The 17775-nt window shown below is 40.7% G+C and overlaps 1 protein-coding gene across 1 annotated transcript in view; it reads right to left on the minus strand.

Moving 5' to 3' along the window:
* Window positions 1–17775, minus strand: part of LOC139473821 (tubby-related protein 4-like) — a 214247-nt gene that overhangs the window by 102722 nt on the left and 93750 nt on the right. The window contains exons 3-4 of the mRNA XM_071256582.1: window positions 5979–6143; window positions 4980–5151 (exon numbers count right to left, since the gene is read on the minus strand). Of these exons, the coding sequence (XP_071112683.1) occupies window positions 4980–5151; window positions 5979–6143 (337 nt within the window). The remainder of the gene's footprint in view (window positions 1–4979; window positions 5152–5978; window positions 6144–17775) is intronic.

A 17775-nucleotide genomic window follows, 5' to 3' on the forward strand; every position in this document is an offset into this window, starting at 1 on the left:
GTCCCTTCCCAAACAGCAATATTACAGCTGGACCACAGCTTCCTCCCAACCAGCAATGTTACATCTGTATCGAAGTCCCTTTCCAATCAGCAATATTTCACCTGCTTCAGTCCCCTCCTAATCAGCAATATTACATCTGTATCAAAGTCCTCTCCTAATCAGCAATAATACATCTGTATCAAAGTCCCTTCCCAATCAGCAATATTACATCTGCATCAAAGTCCCTTTCCAATCAGCAATATTTCACCTGCTTCAGTCCCCTCCTAATCAGCAATATTACATCTGTATCAAAGTCCCCTCCCAATCAGTAATACATGTATTAGAGTTGGATCACAGTGTCATCACATAGGACCTGAATCACTATGTATTCAATAACCTGCTCAATGAAGCACACTGTCTATGTTGGTCTTACAAGGTGTAGTTGCACAAGTAATTGTGAAAAATCTTCCATGAAATGAACTGACTTTTCCCCATCAAAGTACGTCTAAATTATTGATTTGAAGCAGTGTGTGCACAAACTATACTCAGAATACCATAATTTCATAACAAACATGAACCAGAATCGTCGTCCAGAACATACATGCAGTGTCTATGGGATAACACAATAACAACCTAGCTTAATATACTGAAGGGTTGTGATAGCATTAGGGTTGGAAATCAGTGTTTCCGACCAAACTCGCATGACTCCACACAATATCAACGGCACTGTGATAAAGTTCCAGTCAGCCGAATACACTTCGCCTGAATGAGAACATCACCTGACTATATATCATTAACTAAATCCTCTCCATTAAAACTCAATTCATGCGCAGATATAAAATTAAGCTTCCTCTGCCTACTGTTTGTTATGACATCAATAAAATGAAATCTTATAAAATTCTACATGAAATTGCCAGTGTGTTATAAGCATGTTATTTCTTCAATCACTTAATTCCATTTCCTAACATTTGATGGAAATAAAACCCAAATCATAATTAATGACCTCTATCAGATCCTTTTTTCTAATTTAAATTTATTCTGCCTAATTACAAGTTATGTGCAATATTTTGCATTTATGATCATAAGGCTAACAAGAAATATTTTTAGTTCTCAGGCACAAGAACATCTCAAAATACCCGAAAAGCAATAATATTTGCTTAAAAAAATAAACACGAAAATCTCCAGAAAAGATGTTATGATATCATACATATTGGTTCAAACAGGTTTAGTTATATGAACAGACATTCATTACTGTCAACCCAAACCTTTTCTACTGTAAGCCATGTATGGGAGGTGAGGTGTTCCTAGTTTGGGGAATATCAATCTTAAAATTGTAAGTTAATGAGGTAATTAGCAGTTGGTATGGTTGACCTAAAAAATGCACATTAAACTAAATAAGGCTTAAAATAATAAAAGAATTGGTTCTCAGGCAATGGTTTTTGAAAATATAGTGCGGGCGGGCGGTGTGGTTTTTTTTTTCTTCTTTTTTTTTCATACTACTTTGTAACCAAAAAAACAAAGAATAATCAACCTGGGAAAGTGGCTCCCTACAAAAATGTATTCCTTGATGAGTAAAATACAGGTATACAGTATTTGACTACCGTTGGTTTTGGAACAATAAAGGATTTTTTAATTTTTTTCAAAATCGTAATCAAGACAAAACGTGCAGCAAACTTTATGTTGATGCGGGCAGAGCCTGAGAACCAAGCCTATTATTGTTTTTAAGGTTGCTTAAGAGTATACAAAAAATTGAGGTTGACCAGAAAAACTGGTGATTAAAAGCATGAACAACTTCCCACACTGTCTGGGTATCATGACACGCAATCAGCAAAACCCTTGGTCTGATGATCCAATCTAAGTCAGACCATTTAGCTTTCGCTTAGACAGTTGTTTGTTTCTTTGTTGTTTAACACCGCACTCAGCAATATTCCAGCTATATGACAGCGGTCTATAAATAATTTAGTCTGGACCATACAATCCAGTGATTGACATCTTGAGCATCGATCCACACAATTGGAATACAATGACATGCATCAACCAAGTCAGCAGGCCTGACCACCCGATCCCCCAAGTCGCCAACTTACGTCAAGCATAGTCCCCTTTTACAGCAGAGTGTTAGGGACATATCCTAATCAAAAAGCTTAAACAGGGATACATGTCCATTGCCATGTCCTGGTGGCACACAGTGATCATGCTTGGATCAGGCAAACCATAACATAAAGCCAGGACTGACAATCAGTCTTTACATGATGTGTGAATTTTTTTGGTCTATGACTGGTGACTGACGGCCATCTGAAGGTCAGTTGAAATGGGGTTTAACGTCGCATCCAAGATTATTGCATTTACATAGCGACGTGCATGCATGTGTGTGTTTGGATGCTTGTACTAGTCCGGACTGATGCTAGTTTATAGTACCAGCCCACTGAGGTACCATGCTGCAGTTTAACATGAATACCCATCTCAGACATCGTATACTGACTCCGAGCAGACCAGTCCTTGTTTTATCCCTTAGACAGGGTTACAACAAGTACCATATTTTAATGTCTTCTGGTATGGCGCGGCCAGGGATCGCACCCCGGACATTCCACTCTCTGGGCGGACACTCTACCACTTGACCACGGTCAACAGGCATCTGTAATTCTGACACATGGGAACTACCCCCATCCACTTTCAAGCAGCTGTTATGACATAAGTGTTAGAAATTATGGTGGCTTCTAGGTTCTTTGTGGTCTGCCCCAATAGTTGTTGCTATTTATTTGCTATTTACACATCATTTATGAAGAGAATCCCGAGAGCATACATTCTCATTCTTGTTTGTTTGTTGTTTGAGACAAATTCAGCAATATTCCAGTTATATGATGGCAGCCTATAAAGAATCGAGGATAGCGCAGACTAGTGATTGATATCATGAGCATTGATCTACGCAATTGGGATACAGGCATCAACCAAGTCAGCGAGCCTGAACCATTTAGTCGCCTCTTACGACAAGCATGGGTTGCTGAAGACCAATCCTAGCCACGGATCTTCATAGGGGTCCAAATTTCAAATACTGTCAGAATAAGGTCCGAATAAGGGACTGGGCCACCAATGCCCAATACAGCCAATTTGTGTTCAATCAAGATTCACTCACTCACACACTGGACTGCTTGTCACCTCCAGAGGACAGCACTATGTGATGGTAATGAGGAAATAATCAGGTGTGTCTTACAGCAGAGCTTGTTTCCTACTTGATCAAAATGCCTGCTTGTCTACGAAGCAGACATTGAGTCACACAGACAGACAAAGAATCTGTTCCAGTTACAGAGCTGGTTGTGTAATCTACTGAATCTAGACACAGTGCCTATTGACTGTGAGTGGACCTGATGCAGGTTGACAATATGGCTGATGTATCTGCAGTAATTTTGCCATACACTGAAAACCTCTAGTTTGCAAATACTACTACTCGCCAGCTAATTTTCTCCCTTAGTTCAAGCTTTTTCATCACTTGTGGTTTTCCTACCACATTAACCTGACACACCACGATATAACTGTAATACAGTTAGAAGCAGTGTAAAACCCAACTCACTCACTCACTCAAGCTTTTTCTTAAACAGCAAGGCCGTGGGGTAGCCTAGTGGTTAAAGCGTTTGCTCTTCATGTTGAAGGCCCAGATTCGATTCTGGGTACAATGGGTACAATGTGTGAAACCCATTTAAGATGTCCACTGCTGTGATATTGATGGAATATTGCTGAAAGCGGCGTAAAACCATCCCCGCTCGAACTGTTTGTCTGCTAGTTACGTATTATTCATCTGTCTGGGTTTGGAAATCCTTTCCACAAAGACTATCATAAATCTTCATTAGATGCACAGTACTTTAGGAAATACCACCCTGGTCACTCAGAGAATTGAATTTTTTATTAAACACCTGAAATATGAGAATAAGGGACAAGAAAAAAAGTTATATCGACCACATCTCATACCACATCAACTGTCAACTGAAAGTTCCCACATAAAATATAGTCGCCTGTCAATGACATACTGTGTAAAGGTACATGAGACATGCAATGACAGAAACCTCAATGGTATGCTGAGGATACATTCAAATTTGATATCAATATTTGGACTACTCTTAAATCTGGTTTACACACACAGATTAGAAACGCTGAACAGGGACTCATTTAGAAATTAATGTCCATTTCAAGACGATGAAATCTATTTGTTATTTGTTTAGATCAGTGATTTGCGCAGTCCAATTTTTGAAAGTTGATTTTGTTTTGCTCAAATACAGTCTGGACCAAACAAATCAACGAATATCCATCTCCTGGGTGTGAGATATGAAGCATGCATTCTTGTATAACACCATGAGACACCACTTGGTGATTGGTGAGGTAGAGTTTAATGATTTAGTGAGGTGCAAGCGTGGCGTGGCGTGGCGTGGCGTGGCTTGGCGTGTGTGTTTTTACTACTCTGGACTCATGCCAGTTCTATGGTGCAAGCTCATAGCAATACCATGCAGCAATTTAACATGGATACCCCACTCAGACACAGTATACTGACTCAGAGCAGAGCAGTCCTTCTTTTATCCCCTTAGGGGCGGTCGGGTAGCCTAGTGGTGAAAGCGTTCGCTCGTCACGTTGAAGACCCTGGTTCGATTCCCGACATGGGTACAATGTGTGAAGCCCATTTCTGGTGTCCCCCGCCGTGATATTGCTGGAATATTGCTAAAAGCGGCGTAAAACCATACTCACTCACTCACTCAATTTTATCCCCTTAATGCTGAGCACCAGACAGGGTAACAACAAGTGCCATATCTTAACATCTTTAGGTATGGCGAGGCCCGGCATCGAACCACCAACCTTCCACTCTATCCACTTTTTCCTTGGTGATTGGATATTAGGCGCATAATAGATCGATGAATGATAATGACTTATTTTAGACATGTTCTACAAAGGTGATTCTGGCAGTAGGCAGCATTAAAAATACAACTGTTTATCTATGTAAACACTGGTCGAACATTTACCTTCGGTGTTTCTCGTGGAGTCTTCTGAACTTTCAGCTTCCTCCATGTTAAATCTCTCACAGGACCATGCCATGGAGGAAATCTCCATCCCATCATGCACTGTGACCTGGGATATCATGGCACCAGTTGAGCTCATCACGATGATCTGGCCATCAGTGGTGCCGAACATTACCTGACGATAGAGGATGAAGGCTTAGTCTAAACATATTTTATTCACATGAAGAACGTGGCACAAGTTATCACCCCTCATAAAGTATTACACCTGCCCTACCTTCAGATCATCAGGAGACCACACCCCTCATAACGTATTACACCTGCCCTATCTTCTGATCATCAGGAGACCACACCCCTCATAACGTATTACACCTGCCCTACCTTCTGATCATCAGGAGACCACACCCCTCATAAAGTATTACACCTGCCCTACCTTCTGATCATCAGGAGGCCACACCCCTCATAACGTATTACACCTGCCCTACCTTCTGATCATCAGGAGACCACACCCCTCATAACGTATTACACCTGCCCTATCTTCTGATCATCAGGAGACCACACCCCTCATAACGTATTACACCTGCCCTACCTTCTGATCATCAGGAGACCACACCCCTCATAAAGTATTACACCTGCCCTACCTTCTGATCATCAGGAGGCCACACCCCTCATAACGTATTACACCTGCCCTACCTTCTGATCATCAGGAGACCACACCCCTCATAACGTATCACACCTGCCCTATCTTCTGATCATCAGGAGACCACACCCCTCATAACGTATTACAACTGCCCTATCTTCTGATCATCAGGAGACCACACACCCCATAATGTATTACACCTGCCCTACCTTCTGATCATCATGAGACCACACCCCTCATAACGTATCACAACTGCCCTATCTTCTGATCATCAGGAGACCACACCCCTCATAACGTATCACACCTGCCCTATCTTCTGATCATCAGGAGACCACACCCCTCATAACGTATTACACCTGCCCTACCTTCTGATCATCAGGAGACCAGACACCACATGATATTGAGGTGTTGTCCAGATTCAGCATGGACGACCAGTACCGCTGTCCTGCAACTGATCCCACCAACACAAAGCCATCCCGGTAACAGATCAGCGCCATCCGCCCATCATGAGACCAGGCAAAGTCTGTCACCTGGAAAATAGAAGCCACCATATAAGCAAAGCAGAAACAATATCATCATGAATAAAGAAAGCAGTAATCAGTAATAGTCACTGGACCTAAAAAACCAGGTGCCAATTGCAGGATTTTTGTTTCTTTGATTAATCGCCTCAATCAACAATATACAGCTATTTCACAGTAACCTGTGATGTCAGTATGGTTTTATGCAGCTTTTACAAATATCATGGCAGGGGACCCCAGAAATGGGGTTGACACAAGATGGGATCAAATTGTTCTTGATGTTTGCATCTGGACCCACAGGATAGAAGAGAAGAGACGTTTTCCTGCCTTGTGCATGTGTGGTTTCACTGATGCGGAGGATAGAATTTAATTATTGGATATGTAGGCTTTGAAGAGAATGTCTGTTGATAAATCTAAAGATTTTATAGTGCGATTACCGCTAAAACAGGAATTTATGGCCATAATGTAATAGAGGTAAGGTATTCAAAGGAATTATGGGCTTCGATCACTGTAAACGTGGGGAATCGAGCTCCGTCCTTCAGCGTGACGAGCGAATATTTAAAACGCAAGGGTACCCAACTAATTATTTTTTTTAAAGAATTTTTGGGGACAATTTATTTTTTTAATAAAATTCCAACCCCCCTCCCTAATATACGATGGTCAGTCCCATAACCCAGATGGACTTAGTCTTATTCTTTCCAAAACAAACAAAAAAACACTATACCCCCCCATTGGGCAGATAAGAAATTTGTTTGTTCATACAGTATTCAATATAAACTATAAAAAAAAGAGTACTTTAAAGCCTTAAGACACCAATTTTAGAACTCATTTAAGATCCTGACATGTAATATCAGAATTTCTTTTCTCTGACTTAAATAGTTTTTGAGAAAGGTTGTCCCCTTTGAGTGAGTGAGCCTGGTTTTACGACGCTTTTAGCAATATTCCAGCAATATCACGGAGGGGGACACCAGAAATGGACTTCACATATTGTACCTATGTCTGGAATCGAACCCGGGTCTTCGGCGTGACGAGCGAACGCTTTAACCACTAGGCTACCCAACCGCCCCTGTCCCCTTCGTGAAGTAGATGAATGGTGGAAAGACATATAAGGAAGGACAGACGTTGAGGGGGATAAAAATTATGCAGCCCTGCAGTGTAACACAATTACTGTAACGACAGTAACATCCTACCACCAAACATACAGCACTAACCAATGGTCTAAAAAGATTATTTGTATAGAATAAATGTAAACTGTGTCAGGTTACACTAATAGCCAGCAGTCAGTTGTCCTCCTTACAGTATTGGCCAAGCCCATTCAGTGGAGTCATTTACATCTAGGTGTCCTGAAGGACACAGTGACAATAGCTGCTCTACTTTCTATAGAAGTCAACAGGTAATCCATATCATGAACTACTGCATCCACGATCTACATCATGGTGCTTACAGAGGGCAGCTAGACAAGTAAACTCAATTCCATATATCTATAACCAAGAAATCAATCGGGGTTGCCAAGACGCTCAACTTTCAAATGTCAAATGTGCAGTGGCTCTGCTTACTCTGGGGAAACAACACAATATCTCCTCATGATTCCCCACAGCACAAGCTCATGTCTGATTACGTTTTGAAGCCTGTCCCTATTACCACTATGCGTCTTACCTAAAGCCCTGAGGCCCTCAGTTTAACCATGTCAATGATAAGAAAACACCGAATGTGAAAGAAGAGCAAAAATAATTGAAGTGGAGAACTCTGCCAAATCTGATGCATATTACACAATCATATATCATCAAAAACTTTAAAAACCAAATGTTTTTAAAAACTGAAAGAAATAGGTTGTTTTAAGAAAGTAAAAGGAGGTGTTGTTTAATACTGCCATCGGTAGGAGATGAGTGAGCGAGTGAGTGAGGTTTTATGCCGCTTTTTAGCAATATTCCAGCAATATCACGGCGGGGGACACCAGAAATGGGCTTCACACATTGTACCCATGTCGGGAATCGAACCCAGGTCTTCGGCGTGATGAGCGAACGCTTTAACCACTAGGCTACCCGACCGCCCCGGTACGAGATGAGAACAAACAATCCCATTTTGCATGTTTAGAGTTGTTTCTTTGTTGTGATCCAAACATCATCAGGGGATACTTGTACACAGGAGATAGAATAGAGCACAACACTGATGGAATACAATTTAGAGGTTTCAAACCTTGATTCCATACCTGTATATTTCATTTGAAACTGAATGTGAATTTGAAGCATTTGCAACTACTTCAATCAGAGGACCAATCACAATGCAGAATTGGAAAATGGCATAATAAAATTAGGTTTTTCCGTATTATTTCATATCATTACAAAAAGCATGATGTACACATCTTAACCACTAGAGTTACAGCTACATCAATGTAGCTTGAAAATGTAATCAAGTCTGTATACGACAAACCAGTGGTCGATCACATAAGGATGAATCTGAACCCAAGAGAGAATAGCATCGCCAGATCACAGCTTCTTGTTAGTCTTCCCAGGTCACCATCCAATATCCAATACTCTCCACACTCATCAGTCATTGTGCCCAATTGATCACCATTATAGACATATATTACGAGAAGTCTGGAAACGGGAGCAGTTCTGTCTGGATTCCTTACGGGGCCATTGATTGAATAATACTTATGGGGCCATTCAGTGAAGAAATCTTTAATGATCAACGACAAATATCTCATGAAATAATTCATATGAGCTGAGAAAAGGGCAAAAAAATAACTTCCAGTTATGCACTTAAGATATACTGTGCAAAGTATTGTAAAGAAGACTTGCTCTAGCCAACACAACTAATCTAGGAAATAATAAAAAAATATAAGGAATTATTGTTCAAAATTATACAGAGGAGACACATAAACTGCCTAATTAAATAAGAACTGTCGCCAATCTAATTTGCTCCTGAAATTTATCTGTACGGTAGAATTGCACACTTTACAGCCTACCATAAATAGTTGTGAGGAAAATACCAATGACTGCAAGAATAATATCGATCATTTACTGTTAACTGAAACACAACGGCACTTTGGTAAGAAAAAAAGTATAAAAAGTGTGATAAAGTGTCTTATTTTGCAAACATAATTCACAGGAAGGGAGAAAATATTTATTTTTGCATGCTCATCTTGTTGGAAATTAAGTAATTTACAATGAAGGGCACAATGAATGAAGCTCTTGCGATATTGATTTGGTGTTACTCACATCAGCCACGAGATAAATTAAATTAAAGAAAAATAACCTTCCAACAATTGCTGTGATAATTCAATAACTGCACACAGAATCTGTAGCACAGCATGAGAGTGACCCTGCCTCTTCTGTCATCCGTCCTCAATGAACGGCCATGACAGAGGTGAGGGTTATGGATGCACCTCCATACAGCGAAGGACTCCGTAATTTACAGAACATGTGCAGTGTCGGCATTTCTTTCCTTCTTTCAACCATGCAATCAAAGCGTGGGTCAATAGGCAAGTTGCCTCACAAAGAATCACCTTTTTATGCATGTCAATACTGTGGCCATTTTAACATTGATCAAATTGTTTTTTGTTATTTTTCAGTTGATTTTAGTGGCTATTCGGTCTGTTTTAAAGATTTCCATTCTGTAATGTGAAACACTTTGAAAGATTCTTTAGGATGTTTAAAACATGGAGGTTAGTTTATTTGAAGATTTATTCCATACCATTTGTACCAGCGAAGATAGCAAACATACACACAAGAATTCAGAACCTTTATTAAGGTCATATTAAAGGACAGATTAACAATTGTCACACACAAAAAAATCATGTGTTCTTTAACTTCTTTTGAGTGAATATATTAATCCATACATGACAGGGTAGTGATAAGTGAGGGTAAGTGAGTGAGTGAGTATGGTTTTATGCCTCTTTTAGCAATATTCCAGGAATATCATGGCGGGGAACACCAGAAATGGTCTCCGGGTCTTCGGCATGACGAACAAACACTTTAACCACTTGGTTATCCCCAGCTTTGTTTTGTTTTGTGTTTGCTTGTTGTTTAACGCCATACTCAGCAATATTCTAATGTAAATAATTGAGTCTGGACCAGACAATTCAGTGATTGACATCATGAGCATCGATCCATGCAATTGGGATAAGATGACATGCATCAACCAAGTCAGCAAGCCTGACCAGCCAATCCCATTAGTCGCCTCTTATGACAAGCATAGTCGCCACTTACGGCAAGCAAGGGTTGCTGAAGACCTATTCTACCCCGGATCTTCATTCGGCATCCAAGCTGACTTGATAAGCATGATATCTCAAATTCTCAGAAAATAACAAAATACTTCAACCTGATATGATACAGATCCTCAAAAGTAAGTTTGCTTCACAATAAATAATATTACACGGCAAATTGACATTTTTCTTATTCACTGATCAGAAGTAATGAATAGAAACCAAACCAAAACATGCTTAGTACATTTGAGTCGTTTGAGACCCATTGTGTATGCTAGCAGAAAACAGCACTTTAAAAATATTATATTCGCACCATTTAACACTGATAAATACATTCATGTATCTGTTGCATAGCACGATATATGATCAACAGATATGATATTTGTATGGGCATGAGTAAGGCATTGTGCCAAATGTTTGGCTGATCGTTTCATCTCTAAACATCTCCTACCAGTATTCCTTCTCATTTAAAACATGGAGTCATCCCAGCCCCAAATAGCACTACCACTGACTGTCAGACAGCCTGAGGTACTATATCACTTCCCGTTAATTACTGTTATTTATAGTATGAAATTAATTCCTTAATTGTTCATCCCCTGTCCTGTGACGGTTCATCACGGCCATATGTCCCATGGCCAGAGCAACGCCATTGTCTCTTCATCTGTCCATTACTATATATGTGTTACAATTACAATCGTAGTCAGCTTGGTATTCCGAACACTGGTGTAGGGGCGACCTTGAGCAGGATGTGCCGCTCGCAGGAAACATCCTAAGGTTGAGCTGGAGCTCCGCTCACCTCATGTATGCCTGAGCTGGAAGGTCCGCTCATCGCAGTGTTTGTGTTGTCAGAGCAGGTCTTTCGCTCATTGTGTATTTGTTGTTTATTGTTTATATGTTGTGCATTCCAGGACAGTGATGACTATTTTGTCCTTGATTCCCCCCAAGAGCCAATTCCCTGTCAACATGTGCGTAAACATCAGCCTCAACTAACAGAGCATGTATCTTCAAAGTGCCACGTCTGCTAAGGCACATGCCACTTGTACTGAGAAAGAATTTGTATCACCTTAAGAGTCTTTACTTCAAGTTTCCATACAACATTTCCAAGAACAATATTTGTTGCACGAATCTTTATACTCTAAATGAACACTGTTCAGAGTTGTAAACAGCACACATTGCTATAAGTCACTTGATAATGATTGGATTAAACTGCAATTTTTGATACATGAATGTTCAAGCTTCATTGCTTAATAGGTTCATAGGCTTCACGTTATGTTTACAAGAACTTTCATCATCCATTTGAGTTGAGTGTGGAATTACACCTTTTTTAGCAATATTCCAACAATATCATAGCAGGGGACACCAAAAGTAGATTCCACACCTTCTTTGTTTGTTGTTTAATGCTGCACTCAGCAATACTCCAGCTATATGACAACGGTCTGTTAAAAATCGAGTCTGGACCAGACAATCCAGTGATTTACATCATGAACACTGATCTACACAATTGGGATATGATGCCATGCCCCATCCAAGTCAGCAAGCCTGACCACCCGACCCCGTTAGTTGCCTCTTACGACAAGCATAGTGGCCTTTTACAGCAGAGTGTTAGGGACATATTCTAACCACAAAGCTTAAAAAGGGATACATGTCCATTACTATGCCCTCTGAAATTAGGCTGATATAACCATGAACACTGCTAAAGGGGTGTTAAAGAAAACTTAAAGTCAGCAAGCCAGACCACCTGATCCCGTTAGTCGCCTCTTACAACAAGCATAATCGTCCTTTACTGCACACCTTCTATCCTTGTGGGGAGCCGAACCCGGATCTTCAGAATAGGAGTGAACACTTTAACTAATTGCAATATTTAGGTAAACCTTGGCGTTAAACTCTCTAGGCTTTCAGTGATTCAGAAGTATCAAGTCACAGACAAGGATAGTGAGTAAGTGAGTGAGTTGAGTTTAACGCTGCTATTAACAGTATTCCAGTTATATCACTGCAGAAAGCTCAAAGGGATTGGGGAGAAAAGCCCTAAGTGATGCAACTGTCTCAGACGCTTACCACTTTGTGGGTATGGTGCTGGCAAACCAAGAAACATAATTGGTGTGAACCGGTATTAGAACCCACAATCAGAGGTTTCTCATGTGTCAAGGGATGCAACTCTGCAAGGAACACCAGATATGAGCTTCACACATTGTACCCATGTGGGGAATCAAACCCGAGCCTTCAGCATGATGAGCGAATGCTTTAACCACTAGGCTACCCCACCGGCCTCTAGTTCTAGAAATGTATGGCTATGACATAATAGAGGTAAGGTATTCATAGGAATTATATGCTAACATCACCAAATGGACCATTATACTTGTGAGGGGCAACACGAACTGAAAACTAAAATCACCTCCAAGAATCTGCAACAATATTTTCAGTGAATTTTCACAATTTTCATATCCAACCAACTACATATCTTGGCCAATCACAGTGTTACATTTTGAACTGAATACAACAAAAATCAGTTCTCCTGTCAGCAGTCTTCAAACAATTTACAGAATCTATGAGGACAAAATCATTCCAACCAGAAAACAAATGAGTAGTTGCACACTTTTCCCATATCAAAAACACATTTTTATTGACTAGAGAGATTGAGAGACCAGTAAAGCTGACGTGCTGTGCTTCAAGGCTATAATCGGGCTCGGGCACTTACTTTCAGCTGATCTATCAGCCTGTTCCACTCTCACAACATCACTTACCATCATTCAAGCTCTGGGATGCCATCCCAAGGAAAGTTGTGTGCAAACAGATAATATCAGAGCCAGTTGAAGCACCCAATCTCAATTACATAATGATGGCTGGTTGGGAATGTGGGAGTTAAACTGAGCTATATTTCATTGTGTAACTCATGCTTCACTAGGGGACAGTGCCAAAGGAATTCGTTTTCAGGCATTCATATACACAACACTTGGAAAACAGCTTATTTTTCTCAGCGCTAATAGGAGTAATGATGAGAGAAAGTGAGACCAGTAGAGACAGGAATATTTTCCTCATCCAAAGGATACCACTAACATTGGCCAAATGTTACTGGTGGCACCACTTGTTTGTTTGTTGTTTAACGCCGCACTCAGCAATATGACGATGGTCTGTAAACAAGAGGCCCATAGGGCCTGTATCGCTCACCTGGATATTTACAAAATCATGACAAAATATACATTTGCATTGTACATGTATATAATACTGCAAATATTCAGGGTTCAGCCCCTCCATTTCTCAAATTTGAATCCCCACCACTGGAGAATGCTTCCAAACAAATATGGTTGATATCTATCTCTTAGTTCCAGAAAAGAAGTCGCTTAAAGCAATGTAGCCAAATTTTCCCTATTTGGCCCCGCCCCTCAGCCCCTTGGAGGGTCAGCCCCACCATTTGTACAATTTTTATCCCCCACCACCTAGAGATGCTTCCAATCAAATTTGTTAATTTCCAATTAGTGGTTTAGAAGAAGTCGTTTGAATAAATTGTTGACGTATGGATGACGTACGGACGAGGGACGGATGCCACTGTACGGCATAATCTCACCTTGGTCCTTCGGATCCGGTGAGTTAATAAACAAGTCTGGACCAGACAGTCCAGTGATTGACATCATGAGCATCGATCCAGACAATTGGCATACGATGACATGCATCAACCAAGTCAGGGAGCCTGACCACCTGATCCCGTTAGTCGCCTCTTACGACAAGCAATGGTGGCTGAAGACTTCCCCGGGGCTTCATGGGTCGACACAAATTGTAATCACTTGATCTAATTATTCTTCCTACTTTGAGTGAACATCTGCAACCACCACACCTTAGTTTACTGATCCTACATACGAAATCCCTTCATGTGGACTTGTTTTATCAGCCAGTCACTGTATGAGTAAGCAAAACATTCAGACAAGTATAGGTGATTTCTGTAACTTAAATATGAAGATAATCAAGGAGTTTAAAATGCAAAAGCAACAGATCTGCACTATTTTACTGTTGCGGACATTGTCAGCTTGTCATTTCTGAGCGCGATGGCATACAACACCTTAAAATGTGTACTATGAAGGGTATATTTGTGTTTTGTGGCGTTTTTCTCTGTCCAAATTTCCTGATCAAAGGGGTAGAGTAATTAAGCTGAATCATTTTGAAAAAACTGACATCTGATTGGCTCGAGAATCCACCCATCCTTCGTTTTGATTGGGTGGTCTTACTTCGCCCAGGGTTCACCTGACATGAACCTCCTACGGTGGTGCTGTCATATCTTCCAGCAGGTATCATATCAGAGTAAACGATCGGATTCTAATGGAATTGGTGCTCTTTGTATATAAACTCAAAGGATTTCAGTGGAATGACAATATAGAAACATTTCCTGTCAATCCTATTTCATGGGAAAGATATTCCTATCACAACAGTCTGCAGATATTAAGTCACTAGTCCAAAGGCTGATTCTAGTAAAATTCTGTTCGGTCTGGTAAACACAGTTTGTAATTATGGAATAACATCATCAAAATCTACTGAAAATAGCCAAGTTCAGGCTATTAGACTCAAAAGGTCTTGGCACAGACTGTCAAAACAACTCTTTCACCATATGCTGTCTTATAGTGATAGAGTGAGTGAGTTGGGTTTAACTTTAACGCCGCTTTTTTAACATTATTCCAGTTATATCATGGCGTGTCAGCTTAATGTGGGAGGAAAGCCCGAAGTGATGCAGGTCTCAGACGTTTACCACTTAAGTGAAACCCATAGCATGCGTATGGTGCTGACAAACCTAGAAACATAATCGGGGCGAACTGGGATTCGAACCCACAATCATAGGTTTCTGGAGTGCCCAAGGGACGCAACTCTGCACAGCGAATCGCGGCGCCTTAGACGACTGGGCCACCCGTGCCCCCCATGCACTACCATGACAAATTAAATCTATCAAAATAAATGTTCAAAGCTTCCTTCAAAAATTTAAAAAAGGCAATGCAACCTGTCAAAAAGCTTCAAAACATTTTTTTGTATCATTTTCATTATATCTAGAAATCCAATTTTCAAATTTTCACCAAAAAAGATACATAGAATTGCAATTTGATCCTATTTGTATTCTCAAGATAGTTTGTGATGTAAAAACTCCATACATGACATCAAGAACAGATATTATTTCTTTTTATTCTGATTGTAAAATGACACACTGAATAACACAAGAATATGACAAAGAAATAATACTATTAATCTGCAGTTCTCAGTGAACACACACATGAAAGTGCGGCCTTGAGATGATGAGCTAACAAATATCTCGTGAACTATTATCTTGATATTTTTATAACATTGATGTAGGGATGAAATAAAATGCAGTATTTCTGATACACCTCTAGTTCTGACAGATGTTTTTGAATGAGAATGAGCAGCTTACATGTAGCAGTATTGTAGATCTCATAAGCTGAACAAAATCCGATTTCAAACAAATCTTTTTCGTAACATCTTCTGAAGTTTATGATTTATACATGAATAATTTCTTTACCGATCATTTCATCAACTCTCCAGAGAATAAAGGAAGTTAACTGGGAAATTCATTACATGTGGTGATTTTTGTGTGTTCTCATCTGCTGCAAGAAACCATAGTGGTGCATGTTCCCAATAAACGGAGACCCAGTTTCACAAGCTGTAGAGAATGTGACGAGAAGTGGGGTTTAACGTTGTGTTCAATCTTATAGCACTTATATAGTGGAGTGCGCCTGCATGCATGCATGCATGCGTGCATCTGTTTGTGCTCGTGCAAACTAAAGCCGGTTTCATATTGCTAGCCTACTGAGATACGACCCGTGAAGATCCGGGGTAGAATAGGTCTTCAGTAACCCATGCTTGTCATAAAAGGCGACAAATGGGATCGGGTGGTCAGGCTCGCTGACTTGGTTGATGCACGATCATCGATCCCAATTGCGTGGATCGATGCTCATGATATCAATCACTGGATTGTCGGGTCCAGACTGGATTATTTACAGACCGCCGTCATATTGCTGGAATATTGCTGAGTGTGGCGTTAAACAACAAACAAACCAACCAACCTACTGAGATACCATGCTGCCATTGAACATGGATACCCCATTCAGACACAGTATACTGACTCCGAGCCAACCAGCCCTTGTTTTTCCCCTTAATGCAGAGCACCAGGAGGGTCACAACAAGGAGCATGTCTTGCCATCTTTCGATATGACACCCCTCGCTCTAGATAGATGCCCTATCCGTTAGACCATGGAGGCGCTCAGCTCCATACAAGAAGAAACGTAAGGCAGTTTGAATCTTGGACTTGTATCTGATCGGATGCAGGGAATCGACTGGGAATTGTTAAACAATGACAGCAACCCACATTAGCTCATGTCAGTTCGTGTAATGTTAACTCCTTCCATAGCCACAAGACATCTCTGGTGAAGTGGGTGAAGTGAGTGAGTGAGTAGGGTGTGAGTGAGTAGGGTTTGAGCCACTTTTAACATTATTCCAGTTATATCATGGCGTGTCAGCTTAATGTGGGAGGAAAGCCTGAAGTGATGCAGGTCTTAGACGTTTACCACTTCGGTGAAACCCATGACCAAGGGTATGGTGCTGACAAACCTAGAAACATTATCGGGGTGAACCGAGATATGAACCCACGATCATAGGTTTCTGGCGTGTCCAAGTGACGCAACTCTGCACAGCGAATCGCGGCACCTTAGACGACTGGGCCACCCGTGCCCGTCATCTCTGGTGAAAGCAGAGTCAACTACACGATTCTGACTGTATCATGAGCATGTATTTATGAAGCACTATCAAATAGTGATGATACCAGGTGTTCGCAAAAAGGTGAGAATTTCCTGCCCCACCGATGGCACCCGTCACAAGTACACACAAATACAAGTCAGCTGTTCACCCACAAAAACACTGGAACATATGATATTGTTAGTTTTCCATCTGAAGTACGAAAACTAGCTGCCAACACTTCCTACAGAATCACAATGATGTGTCTCCCTTTTTCACACTTTTATACTTGAAGCACAAGCTTCTGAAGCTTTGGTAAAAGGTAAAGATATCTACAAAGGTAACTGGAGTTTACCCAACCAGTATTTATCCCAAATATACATCATAACAACCACCACCACAGACTAAGTCTTAAACAAGCCAAACTTTTAACAAGGCACACATATAATGTATGTATAATACCATTTGTTTACAGACCAAAGTCTCTTCTTCAAAGGCAATTTCTTGAAATATATTCCCTGGTGGCTAAACTTAATGAATTTCTGGGAGGTCGGGTAGCCTAGTGGTTAAAGCGTTCGCTCGTCACGCCGAAGACCTGGGTTCGAATCCCGACATGGGTACAATGTGTGAAGCCCATTTCTGGTGTCCCCCGCCGTGATATTGCTGGAATATTGCTAAAAGCGGAGTAAAACCATACTCACTCACTCACTAATGAAT

This window comes from Haliotis cracherodii, unplaced genomic scaffold, assembly GCF_022045235.1.
Source record: "Haliotis cracherodii isolate W230 unplaced genomic scaffold, xgHalCrac1.p SCAF_3, whole genome shotgun sequence".
In the NCBI taxonomy this organism is placed as follows: Eukaryota; Metazoa; Mollusca; class Gastropoda; order Lepetellida; family Haliotidae; genus Haliotis; species Haliotis cracherodii.